General features: G+C 38.2%; 3 protein-coding genes across 3 annotated transcripts; all 3 read right to left on the bottom strand.

Moving 5' to 3' along the window:
• Window positions 1-12,685: 12,685 nt before the first annotated feature.
• LOC122289093 lies at window positions 12,686-13,264 on the bottom strand. Its single transcript, XM_043096063.1, has one exon. It carries the CDS (start codon window positions 13,262-13,264, stop codon window positions 12,686-12,688), a length of 579 nt encoding a protein of 192 aa, XP_042951997.1.
• A 253-nt stretch (window positions 13,265-13,517) lies between these two features.
• Window positions 13,518-14,489, bottom strand: LOC122289031. Its single transcript, XM_043095958.1, has 2 exons — window positions 14,194-14,489; window positions 13,518-14,112 (listed from the first exon to the last, which is right to left on the bottom strand). The coding sequence occupies exons 1-2, from the start codon at window positions 14,487-14,489 to the stop codon at window positions 13,518-13,520; spliced, it is 891 nt and encodes a 296-aa protein (XP_042951892.1).
• Window positions 14,490-17,018: 2,529 nt separating this feature from the next.
• Window positions 17,019-17,801, bottom strand: LOC122288958 (secreted RxLR effector protein 161-like). Its single transcript, XM_043095836.1, has 2 exons — window positions 17,300-17,801; window positions 17,019-17,212 (listed from the first exon to the last, which is right to left on the bottom strand). Exons 1-2 carry the CDS (start codon window positions 17,799-17,801, stop codon window positions 17,019-17,021), a joined length of 696 nt encoding a protein of 231 aa, XP_042951770.1.
• Between the last annotated feature and the right edge of the window lie 3,870 nt (window positions 17,802-21,671).

Below are 21,671 nucleotides of genomic sequence, written 5' to 3'. Positions count from 1 at the left end.
TGCAAGTAATGGAATGATAGCTTCATGAATTAGACCAAATAGGCACTAAAATATCTCTGCATTCTTGAGTTTGACTCCTACCTCTTGATGTTATCTAGCATGATCTATTTCCGTATCAAGTAATGAAATACAAATGGTTGTATGTACAAGACCAAGGAGATGCTTAAACTCTGTATTCTTAAATTTGAACTTGACCATTAAATGTTGACATACCATGTCTAGAAGTGAAGGGGTGAGAGCTTCATGTGCCAAACGAAATAGATGCTTAATCTTTTCTATTCATGAATTATAACTTGATGCATCGACATACCATTCAAATGGTAATAAATCGGAGAAAAAACTAACTACGAGATCATTAAGTCATGTCTGGGTAATTTGAGAAGTAGAGGTTGAGTTGTCAATATTAATAAGTCCTTCTTTCTCCTTGTAATAAAGTAGGGTGCGTCCTTAGTGGGCTTACCCCTACCACTTCCCTTATTGGGATGCTAGGAATAATGCCTGGCATTACTCTAGGCGTTATTTCTGGAGTCATGGGTTACCATGCAGAGGATTGATCTTCCATCCCTTGGCAGATCCCATCTCTTTGAATCTGAGAATCTCTCTGTTCTATGAGTGAAAACTCTTAGGTTGTCCATCTCGAGTGTGTCTCTAGATTTATCTACGTAGCACACTCACACATTGGGTGAAGGAGAAATCAAAGCTTTGAACTAGATTCACTTGTGGAACAACTACACAGATTATCCTTGAGGTATTTCTTCCGTTGTGTATATTTACATAAATTCTAACATTGGTATCAGAGCATTGTTAGTTACTCCCAATGATATATGTGTATATATATATAGCTATTTCTTGGTCATGTAATACGCATATTTTTTTTCTTGCGTTCTATGAATCGGTTCATGTGTATATTGGGTTGAGTCTTTGTTTGTAAAACATGTTTGAGACTATTAGATATGACATGATCTATTATCCGTAAGTTTTTTTTATTTATCTCCTTTTACATGAACATCATGCCATTGCTACATGTATTTGACAGAATGTCTTTTTTTTTTTTTCCCCATTCATAGTTGAGATTGGAGTATATATTGTATTGTAGTTTTTGACACATGGTGTTGAGTGCACCACGATTGGACTACATGCACCATGTGGTGTAACGTGCAGTGTGGTGTTGTCCGCACCTACGCATCGTGTGGGGTAGTGCGCACCAAGGTTGCTGCATGCTATGCAGTGGTGCTACACCACGAGTGAAACCCACTACGGTTGCTAAACCATGTGGCATTCAGAGCACTTTGTTGAGTGCTCTACCATCCTATCCAGCAATGGCGGCTCACTGACATAGCGACTTCAAGCTGTTGTGTTTTTATGGTACTTGTTATGGGTCCCACCGCCAATCTGCAACTGTTCACCTGCAAAACGTTAAGGAATCTTGAGGAGCTTCACCTGAAAACACTTTGATGCCTAAGTCAGTGAAAAGGAAACTGTAATCAATCTTAATTTTCTACTTGCCTTTACTATTAAAGGTTACCTGGTATATATAGGCTTGTTTACAATACTTATCTTACCCAGGACTTATCGGTGTGGATCACTACTCAGTATTTTGAGTAATCATGTAACTTCCCAACGTCTCTATCCTTCCGTCAACAGTGGTACGGTGTACATCTTCTTTAGATTCTCCTTATTTTCCCACATCGGCCCCTGGATCTGTCCTTTAGGCTTTTATAGTATAATGTGCATTTTTAGGTGTTTATGGAAGAATGGGCCTTTTGGTTCAAATAGTCCCTCCAGCTAGCCCACTAATTCCATTCACCTTTTGGCGTAGGGAATTTATATTGACTAACTTTGCTGCCATGGGAACGTTGAGCGTCTCCACGTGGGCCGTCCTTTTGCTTTCAAACCTTAAATGTATGTATCCCTTCTTTCTTTTTCTTTATATATGGGCCTAGGCGCATGGAGAACAAGCAGCAACGAGTGCAGGCCTAGACCATCCATGGCCCTTAGGTGCCTGCTAGTCCGTTGTACCCTTTTTCCTTGCTATTTTATATCATTTTATTTTAAAATAACGAGAATTTCCCATCATTTCCAGCTGCTGTGGCAAAAAAGGAGAAAAGTTTTCTTGTAATGGTTACTCTTTTTCTCCAGTGTCAAACTACAATTTCTTTGTCCATTAGCGTTCTGCATTCTATTATTCTTCAAATACCCCTTCCCTGTCCTCTTTCATTCCTTTCTCTGTTACCCTCTCTGCTCTTCGACTCTCTTTCTTGTCTTCGTTCTTTGTCTGTTCTGAGCTATAACAGCCCGCTAGAAATTTAATGGTGGAATTTCTATAGACTTTAGGAACCTGTGAAAACTCTGTAAGTTTTCACAAATCGACTAATCGCAAAGGTTTTAGTCTATCAACATAATCAGTGTTATCACTCACTATGGTGTCAGAAATGTAATTTTAATTGTTTTAGATAGTTAGAAGTGTCAAAATATGTATGGTCTGTGCCGCTTCAGTTGATTATTTAGGATTTTATGGCGCAATAACCCATTTTCATAATTTCTGACGAAACGCTTGTTTGAAACTGTGAAATTATTTGTAGAGGCACTTTGGGGTTGAGTTTTGTTAAACGATTTTCACTGTAGGTTAATATGAATATTTAGGATTTTTCAGCACTAAGTTTATTATGCATTTCTTTGGAGTGAATGGTAACCTTGATAAACGTACTAAGTGCAGTATTTTCAAAATTACAGTGTGGAATGTCCAAATTATGTTAGAGAAGTTTTATTTGAACACTTGGAAAGATCTTAACCACACATAGTGAATAGTATTAGACACTTGGCACAAAGAGAAACCACTAGATGGATTTGTGAAGGAAATCAAGGTGTGAGATCATGCCACATGAGCAAAACTTTTTTTTCATATGATCAACCAAACTGAGCCAGATCAAAGAAGGTTTCAATCCTAGTGAAACCCTAAATGGTTGGAATCCAATTAAAACCCCAAAAGCTTGGTTGAAACCGAAACCCTAAACAGTCTCCCCAAATCCTAAAGTTGGCCTTCAAACCCTTTTTAATTCAATTTCTAGTATTATGTTTAATCACTTGATTAAATCACTTTCACATGCTATTAATTTCTCAAATTCTTATTATGACATCATTATCTAACCTTTTAAACCTTAAAAATTTGATTGGGTCAAGAAAAATTAGATTGGGGCTTGATAGCATCGCAAACTAACCAAACCCCCTTTAAACCCCAAATTGAAGCCCACTTAGTTAAGGCCCACAAATTTGACCACCTTGGCAAAGCTTTTTAAAGAAGTTTCCTCTCCCACATGGCAGACCATCCACTTCTCTTGGCTGCACCAAATAGTGCCTTGATGTGATGGAGAAACCCACTTCATCAACCTTCATACCTCACAGCTTCTGCAGGCAGTCCTTTGCCCCTCACTATTCTCCACTTTATGTCACATAGCCACCTCCAATCAAGGGTCATTCAAACCCATATCTTCCCCCTCCAGAAGTTTAGAGTCGTGCAAGACACAATTCTTTCCCTATAATCACTTCTTTACCCCGTTCTTAGAGAGAAACCCAAAAGAGCTCTCTCGAGCATATTTATAGGTATTTTTGTGCGGAGCTTTTCGACCCTTTTTAAGCATTTTCACACAATAACTCCTTCATAAATTTTTTTATTATTATTTGAGTGTAGTTTTTGTAGATATATTATTTGTCTCATTCCATGGTCATTTGATTGGTCAAAAGTATTTTTAACTATGGAAAGGTCATTCTGGGCGTAAAACTGGAGAGTATGTTATGTTTTGGAGTTTTTGACCAAGCTGATGGACATATCTTGGTCCGAAAATTTTATGGAGTGTTGTTAGCATATGTTTATGAGTTTCCATTGAGGTTTTGTTTCATGAATAAAGTTTTGATCATAGATTTTCTTAGATCTAGAAACTTGAAAATTGGAAGTGGAAAAACAATTTTTGTTTGCAGAAAGTTTGAATATTTTGTGGTTTGATCTTACTCTAAAGGCTTTGATATTTTTATATGATGATCCAAAGTCTCTTATTTTCATGTTAGGATGTTATTTTGAAGATATTTAGTTTTATTTTTAAAGATATGATTTTTCTATGCAAGAGGATTTCGGTTAGGCCTAAGATTTGATGTTTTAAGTATGCTTTTAAACTTAGGATAGGAGGATCTTTGTTGCAAAATTTTGGTTTAAGCATGAGTTTTGAAGTTAGATGAAATTGCAACAAAAACTAAGAGAAATGACATATGGATGTTGCGGCCATAGTGTGTTTTTTATAGTTGTGATTTGTTTTAAATTTTTTTGAGTTCATATTTGAATTTAGACAAAATTTACATAAGGAATGTAAATTTTGAAAATTTTTCGAGTTAGAATGTGAAACCCTGAAGTTAGGGGTAAAATAGTCATTTTCCTAAGCTAGCTTATTTTCATGCTTCTAATATTTAGTGATTAAATTTCTAACTTTTAGAATACCCTCTTACAGTTCCTCATGTTTCGTGCTTTATTATCATAGAACAAGACGATAGAGGTAAGTTAGCTTCTAACTTACTATCAATTTACTGTGTATGTATGATGGGTAAGGGAACTAAAAGTTATGTAAGTATGTTATCATATATGTCATGCCATGCCACGTCATTAGATGCTTATCTGTTATGCATGATTTATTCTGTCATGAATATTTATCTGTTACACAATCTATTCTGTCACATATTGTTATATGTTGTAAGTATGTCATGTAAAGTATGCCATATGTTACATGTATGACATATCATGTAGTATTCACTATTCCAAGTATGTCATATTAAGTATGATATCTGTTACATGTTAGGTCATGTTATAAAATATTTCCATCTCAAGTAAGTCATGTCTTTCTAGTTAAGTTCAAGTTCAGTTATGCAGATACTCCTGGCATAATCCTTCTGATTGTTAGTATATCTTATTTAAAATACTTATGATGGAATCATTCTGATTGTTTGAGTATCTCTAAGGGAATATGTTAGGCAGAATCATTTTGATTGTTCACTATTCCTGACAAAATGACTGGCAGAATCATTTTGATTTCAGAATTCAAGTCCAAGTTCATGTTAAGTAAAGAAGTCAGATCAAATTTATGTTAAGTCAAGTTTCAGATCACGTTCATGTTAAGTTATGCATATCAATCATGACCCTAAGTGCTAGGATAGGGTAATATCCTAGTGGAACTCCTTTGTTCATGTTGGAGTGTCTAAATAGGTGTGAAATCCCTTGGGTTGACAAAGTACAGTCAACAGGTTGCGAATGGGGCCGAACTAGCTGGTCACCGGAGTGCGCCAGACACTAACGCCGATTAAGCCATATTTCATTTTATGTGTGTTCACAGTAAGTACGGCACAAACAATTCATAGGGCCATAACAACTGTGGAGCATACACTACGTGAGATACAACAATTGTGACACTCAGAATACATAGGGCCACAACAACTATGGAGTACTTATTAATGTACTCAAACTGGTGTAGATACCTGTGTTGTGATGCGGTAATCGGCAGGGACACACAGCTCAAGGGAACTCGTGTAGCACCCATATGATCAGTTTATTAATTAGTCTATTGAACAAGATTTCAAGTTCATGTATTTCACGTTCAAGTCATGTTTCACGTTACATTATGTTCAAGTTTACATTCATTTCAAGCTTCAAGTTCATGTCCATGTTATGTTTCAAGTTCACGTACATGTTATGTTCATGTTTATGTTAAGTTTCAAGTTCATGTTCATATCATGTTATGTTCACGTTTATGTTATGTTCAATCTCACGTTCATGTTATGTTATGTTTACGTACATGTTATGTTCAAGTTCACGTTCATGTTATGTTATGTTCACGTTCACATTATGTCTTAAGTTCACATTTATGTCATGTTATGCTCAGGTTTATGATAAGTTCAAGTTCATGTTTATGTTATGTATGCTCACGTTCATGCTATGTTTCAAGTTCACGTTCTTGTTTTGTTCCTAGTCTATGTTAAGTTTTAAGTTCAAGTTCATGTCATGTCAAGTCAAGTTCAGTTCACATTTCAGTTTAGGTTATGTCAGTTATGCCATGCTATATGTTAAGTTATGTTATGCTTACTTATGACTTTAATTATGCATTCATGCTTTTACTGCCATGCATGCATCATTAACCCGTGTGGGAGTTTCATGCTAACTTACTGAGATTTGTAATCAAATCTCACAGTGTTAGTCCCAACTAGCATTCCCCCCGAATGGTAGGCGATGTGTCAGGATCAGATTAGGGAGCAGACACTGGTAGACCGGAGGAGGTTGACTAGACGCCACAGACATAACGCGGAGCTTACAACTTCCATAGTTAGTTTTTGGACAGTATTCTGGCTTCGTTAGTCGAGTTACTCAATGAATTTCCTCAATAGTGTATTTTGATATTTTAAATATGAAGTCTGGTCTCCCATGTTTTTGAGATTATAGTATTCTGAGAGTCGTACTGAAATTGTAGATGTTTATTTTGTTAAGTATGTTTGGATTACGATTTAACTATTTTGGATATTATAAGTTTGGTGCATAGTATTGCTAAAAAAATTATTCGCTGCAAATATTGCATAATATTATATACATGTTAGGAATATTACATCTTATATGTCATGAATAGGGGCAGGTAACCTTGTGTTGCATGTCCCAACGCTTCAGATGTCCGTTCGATCCTAAGCAAAAATCTGGGGGCGTCACATGAGCTTTCTTGCTGTTTTATTTTTACTGATTTTAATGGCCGACTTTGGTGTAGGTGAAGTTTCTGAAAATCCCTTTGAAGTCCTTGAGGGCACTATCTTTGCTGGGTACCGATGGCTCTCGGGCATCAGTGAAAAACATTTTGCCAAGATTCAGAAAGAATATCGTATTCCTAAAACTGTTATCTTTGAGGTTCCCTCGTTTGGATGTTGTGATGACGAGGGTTTTGCTAGTAAAGTAGCTATCACCGTCCCCCTCTTGCAACATGGGTTGAGGCTCCCCTTTTTCCATCCTCTTCGTGACATTTTGGACCTTCTTAACATAGCTCTTGCTCAACTACACCCTTTCGCGTTGAGGGCATACCTCTGTGCTTGTATTGTCTTCCGTATAGTTCTGGAACCTCTCGGTGACCCTTATCCTGAGCTAATTGGTCGAGAGTTTTTGGCGTTCTATAACGTGAGGGAGGCTATCAAAGGCAACGTTGTTAGCTTCCGCAATAAGGATAACCGGTAGATGTTGGCCTGGTTCGAGACTCGTTACTCCAATGCTAAGGTGTGGACCTCCAAATTTTTCTTCATTACTGGTCAAGGTTGGGAATACCTCGCAAAAGAAGATGTCTTCAAGGATTTTTCTATTAAGGCAATCTAGCGCCCCATTCCTGACGAAAAGAAATTGTGGCTTAGAATGGAGCCTTTGTCACGCCATGAACTGGCTCGAATTGAGACAGTCCATTCTTGGGCTGAGGCTAATCCTGAGGAGCTTCACACTGACCTCTTGCTGACCTCTGCCCACATCGATAAGTTCTTGATGTCTCCCAACCGATCTTATTTTCAAGGATGCGACTTTATGATTTCGGCCATCATTCCTCCTCCCATGCTGAAGCCCTCTGAGAAGAGTTCGAGTCTTGACCACTCTGCTCAGGAGAGGAAAGAAAAGCAGCCACATTCAGAAAAGAGGGAAGAATATAAGTCATGATCAGGGAAAGAGGAAGCTGCCAAAAAAAGAGAGAAAATGAGTAAGAAAAAGAACGAGGATGGTGGTCAACGAAAAAGGGCCCATTCCAAAGACTCTTTCCCATTTCTTCTCCTCAAAAGAAAACTTTGGTGCCCTCAGAGGGCGTCCAAGGCCAGATGCCTTAGGAGGATATTCAAGCCCAGATGCCCATGCAGTTGGCCACCCCCAGGCACCGTTGCAGTGGTTGGAGGAGACCGTCATAACTTCCAAGGGAGAACACATCCAGACTTCTACCCCGCCAACTACCACTGTTCTCCCCTCACCCCGCTTGTCTCTATAGCAGCTTCGTTCCTCTGGCCTTAGGGATGCGGAGGGTTTAGCCAACCTGGCCGCCTCCCTTCAAGTTGTGCTTGGTACGCAGGTGCTTTCAACAACTTCTGCCCCTGCGTTTGAGTTTCCTGTGCTAGAGGAACGAGTAAGGCAGGTCGTGCTAGACGCTAAAGTGACAGCTGCCCTTGACCTTGACTAGTAATGAAGAACAATTTGGAGGTCCACACCTTAGCATTAGAGTAGCAAGTCTCGAACCGGGCCAACGTCTACTTGTTATCCTTCTTGCGGAAGCTAACAATGTTGCCTTTGGCAGCCTCCCACACGTTATAGAACACCAAAAACTCCTAACCAATCAGGTCAGGATAAGAGTCATCGAGAGGTTCCAGAACCATGCAGAAGACAATACAAGCACAGAGGTATGCCCTCAACGCGAAAGGTTGTAGTTGAGTAGGAGCTATGTTAATAAGGTCCAAAATTTCAGGAAAAGGACTGCAAAAGGGGTGCCTCCATAAGCACCCTTACTGTGTGGGCTTGGAAGTATGTACGGAGCTTTCTGGCTGCTGTTACTAGAGCGAAAGCCAATCATTCAATTCGGGGATACCTTGCTTCTACCCCTCTGAGCACTCGACTTACGTAATATACTGGATGTTTGGCGGCTTCTTCCTCCTTTACTAGGACAGCGGATACTACATTCAGGGAGACTGCTAGATATGCGTAAAGCATGTCACCCTTCTCTAGTCGTTTCAAAAGGGGCAAAGTGGCCAGATATTGCTTTAATTTTTTGAATGCCTCATCACACCATTCGTTCCAAGGATGCACCTTCAGCAGTACTTGGAAAAAGGGGAGGCACTTATCGGTGGACCTGGCTATGAATCTTCCCAGGGTGGCCACTATTCCCGCTAGTTGCTGAATCTCATTCAGGTGTTTTGGCGGTTTCATATTGAGTATGGCTTCTATCTTATTTGGGGAGGCCTCAATTCCTCTCTCAGATGCAATGAAGCCAAAGAATTTCCCCAACTGGACCCCAAAAGCACAATTTGTTTGGTTCAACCTCATTTTATAGCGGCATAAGATTTTGAATGCTGTTTGCAAATCTACAAGGTGTTGGGTGGGTTCTTTACTTTTTATCAGCAAGTCGTCCACATATACCTCCATTGATCTCCCAATCTGTTCCTTGAACATTCAATTTACCAGCCTTTGGTAGGTCGCCCCTGCATTCTTCAATCTGAAGGGCATGACCTAGTAGCAATATAACCCTCGGTCTGTGATGAACGAGGTTTTTTCTTCGCCTGCTGCGTGCATCCGTATCTGGTTGTAACCTAAGTACGTATCCATGAAGCTCAACATATGATGTCCTGCTGTTGCATCTACAATGATGTTGATGTGTGCTAAGGGGAAGCTATCCTTTGGACAAGCTTTGTTCAGATCTATGAAATCCACGCATATTCTCCATTTCCCGTTCACCTTTTTCACCATAATTGCATTGGACAACCACTCTGGATAGTGGGCTTCCCTGATGAAACCAACCATGAGTAATCTTTCCATTTCTTCGTTAATAGCGGCGTACTTCTCCACTCTGAATGATCTGCCTTTCTGTCATACTACCTTGTGCACTGGGTCTACTGACTCACTCAAAAATGAGTAGCACTAATGCTATCCCAAGTGCAGGAGGATGTCGTGTAATAATTAGGAAAAAATTCCTAGATCGTCTCCTCAGGGAAAGTTGCTTAAAATTAAACTTGTTGAAAAAATGTGAAAAACTTTACAAAGAGAAAATAAAATGATGGTATATGCAATGCATGGAAAAGGGTACTAGTCATGGACTAGATTCATGTCTTCTGATTTTTTTTGTTTGTTGGATTGGAATGTAAAGGACTAATAAATTAAACTAAGAAACTAATAAAACTAAATTAAGCATTAAACTAAATTAGAAAGTAATTGACAAAACATGAACTGAAAATTAAAAATGCTCAAAACCAAGATTCTAGAATTCATCTTTGTAATTAAATCACGGATTCTCAAAATAACACATAACAATTGTAATTACTATTAAATGAAAACTTAAAGAAGTAAGAAAAATAAATAACACGAAATAATTAAACAGAAACTCAAAAGTACTCTATAAACTTTAAAATAAAATAGGGAACGAAAAGTCTAAACGAAAACTTCCTTTCACTATTCAATTTAAATTCAAAACAAAAAGGAAACAACTTCTCACGTATCACTCTTGAAAATTAATCTCTAAACCTTTAATAAAAACTCTAGAACAATTCCTCTACTCCCCACGTATGATGTTTCAGAAAAATTAAAAACAAAAACAAAAGCTTAAAACCAAACCTTTCTTGAAATAAATTAAGGTAACACAATTAATGAAAACTTCTAAAACAATTATTTTTGTTGCATGAAACAAAATAGCACACTTAATTAAAACTTCTAAAACAATTTCTTTTTTTTGTTGCATGAAACAAACAAGTAATGAAACAAACTAGCACACTTGATTAAAATTAAGGTATTACACTTAATGAAATAAAATTCTAGAACAAATCTTAATACACTTAATAAAAATGCTAAAACAACAAAGCTTTGAAACTAAAAGGAGAAACAAAATTTCTGAAAACAAAAAGGAGCTAATTCTTTTAAGTACATAACAAAAGCAGAAAATTGTAGTTGTGTGTTGAGTTGTCTTTGTCTAAGTTTGAGTTGTGTAAGCTTGAGTTCCCTTGTAAGCTTCGGATTGCACCCTTTTATAGCCGAACATCTTGGCTACACATTCATACTTCATTTGCATTCACACTTAATTGCATTCACACCTCAATTGCATTCACACCTCAATTGCATTCACACTTAATTTCGGCTATTGCATTCCTCTTTATTTCGGCCTAACTTGTTGCATTCACACTCAATTGGTTTCACAATTCAGCCGCCTCTTGCATTTCTCTTCTCTCATTTTATTCAATTGGTTTATTAATTCAAACCAAACAACCAAGTCCCACACGGTTTCTTCATGCCTAACTTGTTGACTAACTTCATGCCTAACTTGTTGACTAACTTCATGCCTAACTTCATTCAATCTGTTTTTTTTTTCAATTTCAGCACACAACAATTCATTCACACGTCTCTCTCTATTTCTCTTATTTACGTACACTAATCCCAGCCGACCTCAACTTCTCTCTATCCAGCACACAATTCTCTCTAAGCATGCACCCACCTACTTTTCACATCATAAGCAGCCGACTCTCCTTAATACTTTTCACAAATCAACAACCTCAGCCGACTACTTCCCTCCAAAACAAATCCCAACCAATTAAATTTCTCCAGCACTTTCTTTCACTCACCCTCTCTATGGTTCTCAGCACAAAACTCTAGCACGTCTCTTTCTATTTCTCTACAACCGACTGCTTCCTCACAAAGCAAGATAAAACAAGTGACTCTCTTTTTTAATAAATCAAGCACAACTCACTTCCTAAGTACCTACTGCACCGAATTCTTGCCAAAAGTTTCCCTTAAACCCAGCTGACCGACTCACCTATTAAACTTCTCACTCAAACCTCACTTACATCCAACCGACCTACACACCTCCAGAAAAATAATTCCAGTCGACTTCAGCATTTGGCCTACACGTCTCCCTTCAACTCCACACATCATGCACTTTAATTTCAGCACATGTTTTTCTATATTTTCTTCTCATTGCCGTAGACATTGACCAAGCTTGCATGTGTCTCTCTATCTTCCTTCATTTCGGTGGACAGTAGCAGCCTTTGATTGCACCAACTTCTTCCTTCATTTCGGTGGACAGCAGCAGCCTTTCATGACTTCATTTCATCACATGTTCCTCACCTTAATTTAGCTGCACCAACCGATGTAAGTTAAGCCAAACAAGCGGCCTCCCAATTAATGTATAATTTAGGTGGGTTGGAAATGAGTTGGTGGATTTGTGGGGTGATTGGTGTAGCCGTGTATGAGGTTAGATGGAGTTGGGATTGTTTAAATGGTGGGAAAGCTCAAGACAAAGTATGAACAAGGCATGAACATAATGAACCATGGTATGCATGAAAAATGGAGATGGAGATTTAAAAAAAAAGAAAACACTCAACAACAAAATAACATAAATGAAAAATTAGCTTGAGCAACTTCCATTCAAAGATGGCAAGAAGTACTTCTATCTTTTGAGGTTCATGAATTGAACCCAAAAGATGGAAAGATAGCTCAAGAAACTTTATGAACATGAAGAACAAGAAAAACAATGGTACAAATGCAAATGATAATGGAAAGCAAGAAAAATTATGGACTAGAATGCACAGTAATCAATAGTTGGTAGAATTCAAGCAGAAATTCATGCTTTTAATCAATTAAAATTACAACTTTGATTTATTCATTTTAACCATTTTTCCATTTAAAACCAATAATAATGTCATGATGAATTTAAAATACATTGGTTTTAAATAGCTAAAATATACAATATTTCAGCTCAATCATCTACGCCCAAGCGGTGTTCAATGACTCCATTATCTATTCCAGGCATCTCTTCGTGGCTATATCAGTGGCTGCTTCAGAGCTTCCCTATCCGCCAGTGCGAACAGCTTCTCGATTCGTGTAGTGGTTTTAGGTCGGTCGGCATATAATGTCACAAGTTCCAATGGTTCATTGACCTCCACATGCTGTTGGCTTCAGTCATCCCTGACCTCTATGTCTTCTTCGAACCATCGCCTTAGGTGGCGGGTGGGGTGGTGAGGCTTCATTTGCCACAACGCAAACCTCGTTTTTGACCTTTCGCAATTCTTGTATGTAGCATTCCCATGCTAGGGCCTGTTCACCTCTTGCCTCACCTACCCCACCATTGGTTGGGAACTTCATCTTGAGATGGTAGTTGGATGTTACCGCCCTAAGGTGGTTAAGTGTTGATCTTCCCAATATAGCGTTGTAAGAAGAGGGAGCTTTTACTACTAAGAAAACAGTCATTGTGGTTGTTGTCCGAGTTCCAGTTCCTACTGTTACGGGGAGGGTGATGGCCTCTATGGGTTGGATGGTATCTCCTGAGAAACCCTTTAATGGTGTTGGGGAGAGCCTTAACTTGTCAACATCGATGCCTATCTTGACGAATGCCTCCCAGAATAATATATTGGCAAAGCTCCCATTGTCAACTAGCACCTGCCTGGTAGTGTAGTTGGCTATTACGAGGGTGATCACTAAAGCGTCATCATGTGGGTATAGCACTCCTTGTCTATCCTCCTCGTCAAAGGATATTACCATCCGCTCGTTGCTTAGTTTTGGTAGCTTGTGCGCTCTATCTGCTAAAAACACTTCTTCATACCTTGCCTTTCGTGCATATGCTTTCCGACTAGATACGGCCCACAGCAAAACCCCCTGCTATGGTCCTTATCTCTCCTATGGGCACCCTGTTTCCATTACCTCTTGGGGGTGCTCTATACCCCTCATTTTGGTGGCCACTAGCTTGGTGCCTCTTTTTTGGATTGCGACTTTGTCAGGTTTCTTGCCTAAATTCCTAGTGCCTTCTGGGCTTCGGCCGCTCTGCAACCATTCGGTCCAACTCACCAGTCTTTGCTAACTCAACTACTCTTTTTTTCATGGTCGGGTAGTCTTCAGTCCAGTGTGAGCTTGTCTGGTGATATTTACAGTATCGACTGCCCGTCTTGATAGGGCGATGACCTCCTCTTTCCTTCTCTTCTTCTCGTATGCCCAGATTATTATGCACCAGCCTAGGGTTGTGATCTACGCGCCCCTCCCGCACTCTTTCTCGTCTACCCGCCTTAACTTTCTTGTCAACTTGCCCACTCCTTCGCTCGAGCCTCCTATCTTCCATACCAGGATCCACTAATGCTTGCAGAGTATCATCTGTATTAACAAAGTCATCAGCCTTGTCCATGAATTCTCTGAGGGTGGAAGGAGTTCTTCGGGCCAACTCTGCCATAAAAGGACTGTGCGGCCATAATCCTCCCAGAAGGGTGGCCAAAGTGATCTTTTCATCTTGGTCATCCGTTGTTAAGCGTTCCTTGTTGAAACGGGCCAGGTAAGCCTTCAAATTCTCATCTTCCCTTTGCTTGACTGTTAGCATGTAGGCGGTTGGGCGCCGATGTCTCCTGTCAGGCATAAATTGGGTTAGGAACTGTTTTGCCAATTATTCGAAGTTGTCTATTGATTTTGGCTTAAGGGTTCCGAACCACCCCCTTGCCATCCCTTTTAAGGTCAAAGGGAAAGGCCGACACGCAATCTCCCCTGGGAAACCATGGAGCATGATATGAGCTTTAAAGTTCTCCAGATGATCTACCGGGTCTCTGGACCTATTGTACATGTCTACTTTTGGAACCTTGAACTTTAGTGGGAACTGCATGGCCATAATTTGTGCGTCGTATGGCAGATTTGTTTGGTTTAGCAGGCTTTCTACCGAGGAAGAACCTCCCATCTTTTTTGTCATCTCATCGTACTTTCCTGCCAGTTCCTTCAACTGGTCATGCATTCTTTCCTTTTTTGTCCTTCCCGTATCCGCGTCGGTGTTGTAATGTGCCTCTCCCTCACCTTGCTCATTGTAAGCGGGGACATCGATATTACCAGAGTTGGCATTCTTCTATCTCAAGTCATCGTTTTCTTTTTGCAAGATTTCCATAACCTTCAATGCCTTTCTTAATCTTTCCTCCACTACAACTAGTCGTGCTTCCATAGATGGCGACAATGCATCCATCGCTCGGCTTGCTACTGAGTGCGTTACAGTTGGCATGTGAGAACCACGCTAAATTAGAGAAATCCCACAAATGGTGCCAAATGTTAAGGATGTGTCCCACCTCCAATCTGCAACCGTTCACCTGCGAAACGTCAAGGAATCTTGAGGAGCTTTGCCTGAAAACAATTCGATACTTAAGTCAGTGAAAAGGAAACCGTAATCAATCTTAATTTTCTACTTGCCTTTACTATTAAAGGTTACCTGGTATATGTAGGCTCGTTTACAATACTTATCTTATCCAGAACTTATCGGTGTGGATCACTACTCAGTATTTTGAGTAATCATGTACATTCACAATGTCTCTATCCTTCTGTGAAGGGTGGCGTGGTGTACATCTTCTTTAGATTCTCCTTATTTTCCCACATCGGCCCATGGATTTATCATTTGGATTGTTATAGTATAATGGGCATTTTTAGGTGTTTATGGCAAAATGGGCCTTTCGGTTCAAATAGTCCCTCCAATATTGTTCACATGAACAGTTTCACATCAGAGGTTGAAGAAGACTATTGTCTTTTGATGGTTTTGTTTTAAAATAATAGAGCTAGTCTTCCTTATCTTCTGGCCCAACCTGTTATTTTTAAGGTTCTATTTAACCTAGGCCTAAACTTCAATTTATAAGGAAAAAAATGAGTTTGGGCTTATTTTTCAAGCCCAGCCCGAGAACATTTTTTTGGGCTGCTGCTTCTTTTGGTGATAGCCTGATAGGTGGGGTTCTATTTTAGTTATGATCTAATTGTGCCGAAAAGAGAAAAAAAAAATCTGTTTTATTTTTATTATTTTCTTGGCATAATTATTTCTTCATATATATGGTTGATTTATGAAATTATCAATGGATTTGTAAGGCTATTTATTTTTGTTTTGGCCTACAAATATATATATATTAAAGTGATAATTAGTGGAAGTATGGTTGAAATTAAATTGAATTTTAGTCTCCCATACAATTGAAAATTGTGCAAAAATTGAGTTGAAAGTTAATAATTAGGCATTGTGGCGCAAGAGATAATTTAGATAATTAGGAAACCTAGTAAATTTTTGATCCTGCAATATGTCTAAATTATTTTCTTTACTTTGATATATTTAAATTAAAAAAAATATTTTATTGTATAACTGTAAAATGATTGTGTGAGGAAATTACTCTATTTACGATGTTCGAATTATCAAAATTATAGTATTGGGATATATATATATATATGTTTATGTATTAGTAATATAGTAATATTTTATTGGTTTGATCATGTTGCTATGTAAGTTGTTTTGAGCTGAATCATGAAGTGTTCTGTTTAGCTAATAAAAAAAAAAAAAAACGGAAGATGTTGAAGTTTCAATCAATACTAGTGGCACACCGCGTGACACCGGAAATGTATAATTAATATAAGATACTTTATAAAAAATAATATTTTTTAAAAATTTGTTATGTTTCAAATCTGAATATACAATAATCTCAAGGATCTCCAACACAGAAATCCAATCAAGTATTTCAATATGACAATATATATATATATATATATATATAGATTCAAAACAGAAACTAAATCAAGAATCTCAATATGATAAGATACTGATCAAAGCTGAAACTCAGTTTAGAATTACAAATGATAAGATAATGATAACAAGATAACAAGATGACAGCAAAATAAATCTGTAAAAGAACAAGAAATATGCACGGAAATAAGAAAGAAGAAGATACAAATAGGGATTACATGGTTCGGCCCTAATGGCCTACATCCATAGCAGGAACAACCTCAGAGATCATTTTATTGATGAATATGCAAGGCCAAAATGCCATTGTACAAGATAGAACTACAATTGAGCCAAGAAAAGCCACAAGATTTGGCTTTTCCTTTTCCCTCAATAAACCCTAGTTCTCTCTACCTCATGGATTCCCCCAAACTCTCAGACGGCCACAGTACAAAATGAATCCCACACACTCTAAAACGAAAAGCACATATATATACATGAAGTAAAGATCAATCGGACAGCTCTCCTTCATCCCATCCTTTAAGTAAGACGGCATCGTTTGATGCACTGCATAGTATGCCGTTTAGTGTACTGCTGGGATGTCCTTTAATGCACTGCAAGTCCTCATTACTTCATTAATCGTATAAGGACTGCTGCTTATCACGTGTATTAATTGCTGCATGAAGATGAGTTAGTAATAGGTTGAATATAAAATAGTTAACACATTTATCACAATTCTCCACCTTCACAATATTTTATTCATCATTCCTATTCTACTCTCATGTTGGTTGTTCCTGCTTTGTTCCTCTACTAAGGGACCCCAACAGTTTTCACATTAATTAAGTTCAGATAGTGTCTGAACTTTGCTAATGGCAAGGACTTAGTCATCATATCTGAGGGATTTTCCTCAGTTGGAATTTTCTCCACTCCAACTTCTTTAGACTCAATTACATCCCTTACAAAATAAAGCCTAACATCTATGTGCTTAGACCTTTCATGATATACTTGATTTTTAGCCAAGTATATTGAACTCTAGTTATCACAATGTACAATTATATTTCCCTTAAAAATACCTAATTCATGTGATATACCATTCAGCCATATGGCTTCCTTTATTGCTTCTGTCATAGCTACATACTCAGCCTCTGTTGTAGACAAGGCTACAACAGATTGCAAATTTGACTTCCAACTAATAGTCCCTCCAAAAGCAGTAAAAACATATCCTGTTGAAGATTTTCTAGTATCCACACTACCAGCATAATCAGTATCTACAAACCCTTCCAATTCACAACCTTCTTTAACATTATTCCCATATTTCAAGCCCAACATAGTGGTTCCTAAAATGTATCTTAATAGCCACTTAATAGCATGCCAGTGTGCCTTACCAGGGTTACTCATAAACCTACTAACAACACTGACAGCATAGGTAAGATCAGGTCTTGTACAGACCATTGCATACATCACACTTCCTACCATACTAGCATAAGGTATTTGGTGCATAAACTCCATTTCAGATTCAGTTTGTGGGGCTTGAGTAGTGAACAGCTTGAAATGTTGACCTAGAGGTGTGCTTACAGGTTTAACTTGGTCCATACCAAATCTTTTAAGAATTTTAGATAGATAATTTCTTTGAGATAGAAACAGACATCTCTCTGGTCTATTTCATATAATATCCATTCCTAAAATTCTACTAGCTGGTCCTAGTTCCTTCATATCAAACTCAGATTTTAACATGCACTTAGACTGTTTAATCAAACCAGGATCTTTACATGCTACCAACATATCATCTACATACAGCAACAAATATATTAATATTCCATTAACATCCTTATAATAAACACAGCTGTCATAACAGCTTCTTTTAAAATCATTTTCAAGCATGTAAATATCAAATCTCTTATACCATTGTCTAGGTGATTGTTTTAAGCCATATAGAGATTTTTTAAGCAAACACACTTGATCAGAGTTAATATCTTTTGTAAACCCCTCAGGGGGTTGCATGTAAATTACCTCTTCCACTTCTCCATGTAAAAGAGCAGTTTTTACATCCAATTGTTCTAAGTGCAAATCATGATATGCAATAAAGGATAAAAGCAATCTAATGGAACTATGTTTAACCACAGGAGAGAATATCTCATTAAAATCTATTCCCTCTCTTTGAGTGAAACCTTTAGCCACTAATCTTGCCTGAAACCTAGTTCCTTCTACCCCTGGTATGCCTTCTTTTCTTTTAAAGATCCACTTGGATCCAACCAACTTAACCCCAGAAGGCTTTGTAACTAAATCCCAAGTCTTATTTTTATGTAAAGACTCCATTTCTTCTTGCATAGCAAGTATCCACTTGGTGGCATCCTGGCTTGCAATGGCCTCTTTATAAGTCCTTGGTTCTTGATAAATGACCTCATTAGCATTAGTCAAAGCAAAAGCAGTAAGCTCTGCATGACCATACCTAATGGGAGGTTTTATAGTCCTTTTCTTCCTGTCTCTTACTAACATGTAAGAGTCAGGACCTGGTTTATCTAAGTCCTCTGAAATTGGGTCCTCAGAGTTACTGACTTCCCCAGTATTACTACCAGTTGAGGTGTTTCTTCTCTCCACCTCAACCTGTACATTTTCCTCTGTGTTTCCAGGTCTTTGTTCTATTTCTGTATTCTGTACCTGAGCCATTTGGGATTCATTAAAGATCACATCCCTGCTGATTATACATTTATTTCTACCAGGTTTGTCTATCCATAGCTTATACCCCTTCACTCCCTCAGGGTGTCCCACAAAAATGCATTTTAGTGTCCTAGGGTCTAACTTATCAGTTTTTGAATGTGCATAGGCTGTACACCCAAAAATTCTAAGGTAATCATACCTGGGAGGTTTCCCAGTCCACATTTCTTGTGGTGTTTTAAAGTCTATGGCAGAAGATGGACACCTATTAATTAAATGGACAGCTGTGTCAGTAGCTTCAACCCAGAAGGTTTTAGGTAACCCAACATTTGACAACATGCATCATACCCTCTCTAGAATGGTCCTGTTCATCCTTTCAGCTAGACCATTCTGTTGAGGTGTTTCTCTAACAGTTTTGTGTCTTAGAATCCCTTCCTTTTGATAGAAATTATTAAATTCTGTTGACAGAAACTCTAACCCATTATCAGTTCTTAAGGTTTTTAATTTTCTGTCTACCTGTTTTTCAACTAAGGATTTCCATTCTTTAAACTTTACAAAAGTGTCACTCTTATGTTTAAGTATGTAAATCCACACCTTTCTAGAGTAATCATCAATGACGGAGAGGAAATAATTCCCTCCACCATGAGAACTTACTCTAGAAGGTCCCCAAAGGTTAGCATGTACATAATCTAGAGTCTGAGTAGTCATATGAGTTGCCCTTTTAAAACTAACCCTTTTAGCCTTTCCATAGACACAGTCTTCACAGAAAGGTAGATTGTCCAGGTCTGCCTCTTTCAGCAGACCCTGTTTCTTAAGTTCTAAAAGCCCTCTTTGACTAACATGCCCTAACCTCCTGTGCCAGAGCACAGATTTTTTCTCAGCTTCATTTTGTACAGGGGATGCTTCCCCTACAGTGGTTTTGCCAACTAAGGTATAAAGGCCATTATTTATAACCCCTTTCATAATTGTAAGTGAACCTTTAGTGACTCTAAGGACCCCTGATTCTGACTTAAAAGTATAACCTGAGTTATCAAGCATACCAAGAAAAATTAAATTTCTCTTTAGGTCAGGTATAAATCTAACCTCCCTCAAAAGTCTTTCCATCCCATCATGTAGTTTTAGTCTTATACACACAATACCCATGATTTTACAGGATTTATTATTCCCTAGAATTACATGCCCACCATCCAATTCAGAAAAGTTTTCAAACCAGTCCCTATTAGGACACATGTGGAAAGAACAACCTGAATCTAAAATCCACTCGTTTTCATGGCCTATGTCAGATATATTTAGTACCTCAGCACTATCATACCCATCTAACACCGCTGCTACATCCCCTTCATCTTTGTTCTTGTATCCTATCTTAGTTTTCCTATTAGGACAATCTCTATTGAAATGTCCTTCTTTGTGACACAGAAAACATTTTAACTGTTTTCCTTTAGACTTAGACCTATATTTCTTGTTTTCTATTTTGCCTTTCTTGCCTCTCTTTTCTGGTCTTCCCCTAACAGACAAGCCCTCACCATGTTCTTGTTTGGTATTTTCTTGATTTTGTAATTCCCTAGCATGAAGTACAGATTGCACTTCATCTAGAGATATTGCATCTCTACCATACATCATGGTCTCCTTAAGGTTCTGGTATGAGGAGTCCAAAGAACTCAATAAGAGGATTGCTTGATCCTCATCCTCCACCTTAATGTCTATATTAGCTAGGTCTAATATAATCTTATTAAAGGTATCCAAATGTTCTCCTATCAAAGTTCCAGAAGACATCTTAAGAGTATATAGCCTAGTCTTTTTATATAATCTGTTAGCTAGGGACTTTGTCATATAGTGATGTTCAAGCTTTAACCAGATACCAGCAGCAGTTTCTTTACTAGCTACTTCCCTCAAAACCTTATCTCCTAAGGAAAGAATCAGAGCACTATGGGCCTTTTGGAGAATGTCCCTCTGGACCTCCATTTTTCCTTCCTCTTTCGAGGAAGAGACCTTTTTATCACAGGTGAGGGCATCCTGCAAGCCCTGTTGGACTAGCAGAGCCCTCATCTTAATTCTCCACAACCCAAAGTCATTTTCCCAAGTAAATTTCTCAACATCAAATTTCGTGGTCCCCATAGAACCTGAGCTCGTGATACCACTTGTTATGTTTCAAATCCGAATATACAATAATTTCAAGGATCTCCAACACAGAAATCCAATAAAGTATTTCAATATGACAATATATATATAGATTCAAAACAGAAACTAAATCAAGAATCTCAATATGATAAGATACTGATCAAAGCCGAAACTCAGTTGAGAATTACAAATGATAAGATAATGATAACAAGATAACAAGATGACAAGATAAGCAAAATAAATCTGTAAAAGAACAAGAAATATGCACGGAAATAAGAAAGAAGAAGATACAAACAGGGATTACGTGGTTTGGCCCTAATGGCCTACATCCACGGCAGGAACAGCCTCAGAGATCATTTTATTGATGAATCTGCAAGGCCAAAATGCCATTGTGCAAGATAGAACTACAATCGAGCCAAGAAAAGCCACAAGATTTGGTTTTTCCTTTTCCCTCAACAAACCCTAGTTCTCTCTACCTCACAGATTCCCCCAAACTCTCAGACGGCCACAGTACAAAATGAATCCCACACACCCTAAAATGAAAAGCACATATATATACATGAAGTAAAGATCAATCGGACGGCTCTCCTTCATCCCATCCTTTAAGTAAGACGACACCGTTTGATGCACTACATAGTATGCCATTTAGTGTACTGCTGGGATGTTGTTTAATGCACTGTGTGATGACCC

Source organism: Carya illinoinensis, chromosome 1, assembly GCF_018687715.1.
Source record: "Carya illinoinensis cultivar Pawnee chromosome 1, C.illinoinensisPawnee_v1, whole genome shotgun sequence".
Classification (NCBI taxonomy): domain Eukaryota; kingdom Viridiplantae; phylum Streptophyta; class Magnoliopsida; order Fagales; family Juglandaceae; genus Carya; species Carya illinoinensis.
Note: the sequence above shows the minus strand (reverse complement) of the source record. Positions and strands in the feature narration are given on the sequence as shown.

Coding starts and splice junctions, on each gene's coding strand:
- LOC122289093 (XM_043096063.1), bottom strand. CDS start 13,264: ATGGTAATATCCTTTGACGAGGAGGATAGACAAGGAGTGCTATACCCA.
- LOC122289031 (XM_043095958.1), bottom strand. CDS start 14,489: ATGCATGACCAGTTGAAGGAACTGGCAGGAAAGTACGATGAGATGACA. Junction 14,113..14,193: donor AAAGGGATGGCAAGGGGGTG/GTTCGGAACCCT, acceptor TATGCCTGACAG/GAGACATCGGCGCCCAACCG.
- LOC122288958 (XM_043095836.1), bottom strand. CDS start 17,801: ATGGACCAAGTTAAACCTGTAAGCACACCTCTAGGTCAACATTTCAAG. Junction 17,213..17,299: donor GGAAGCCATATGGCTGAATG/GTATATCACATG, acceptor CTAAAAATCAAG/TATATCATGAAAGGTCTAAG.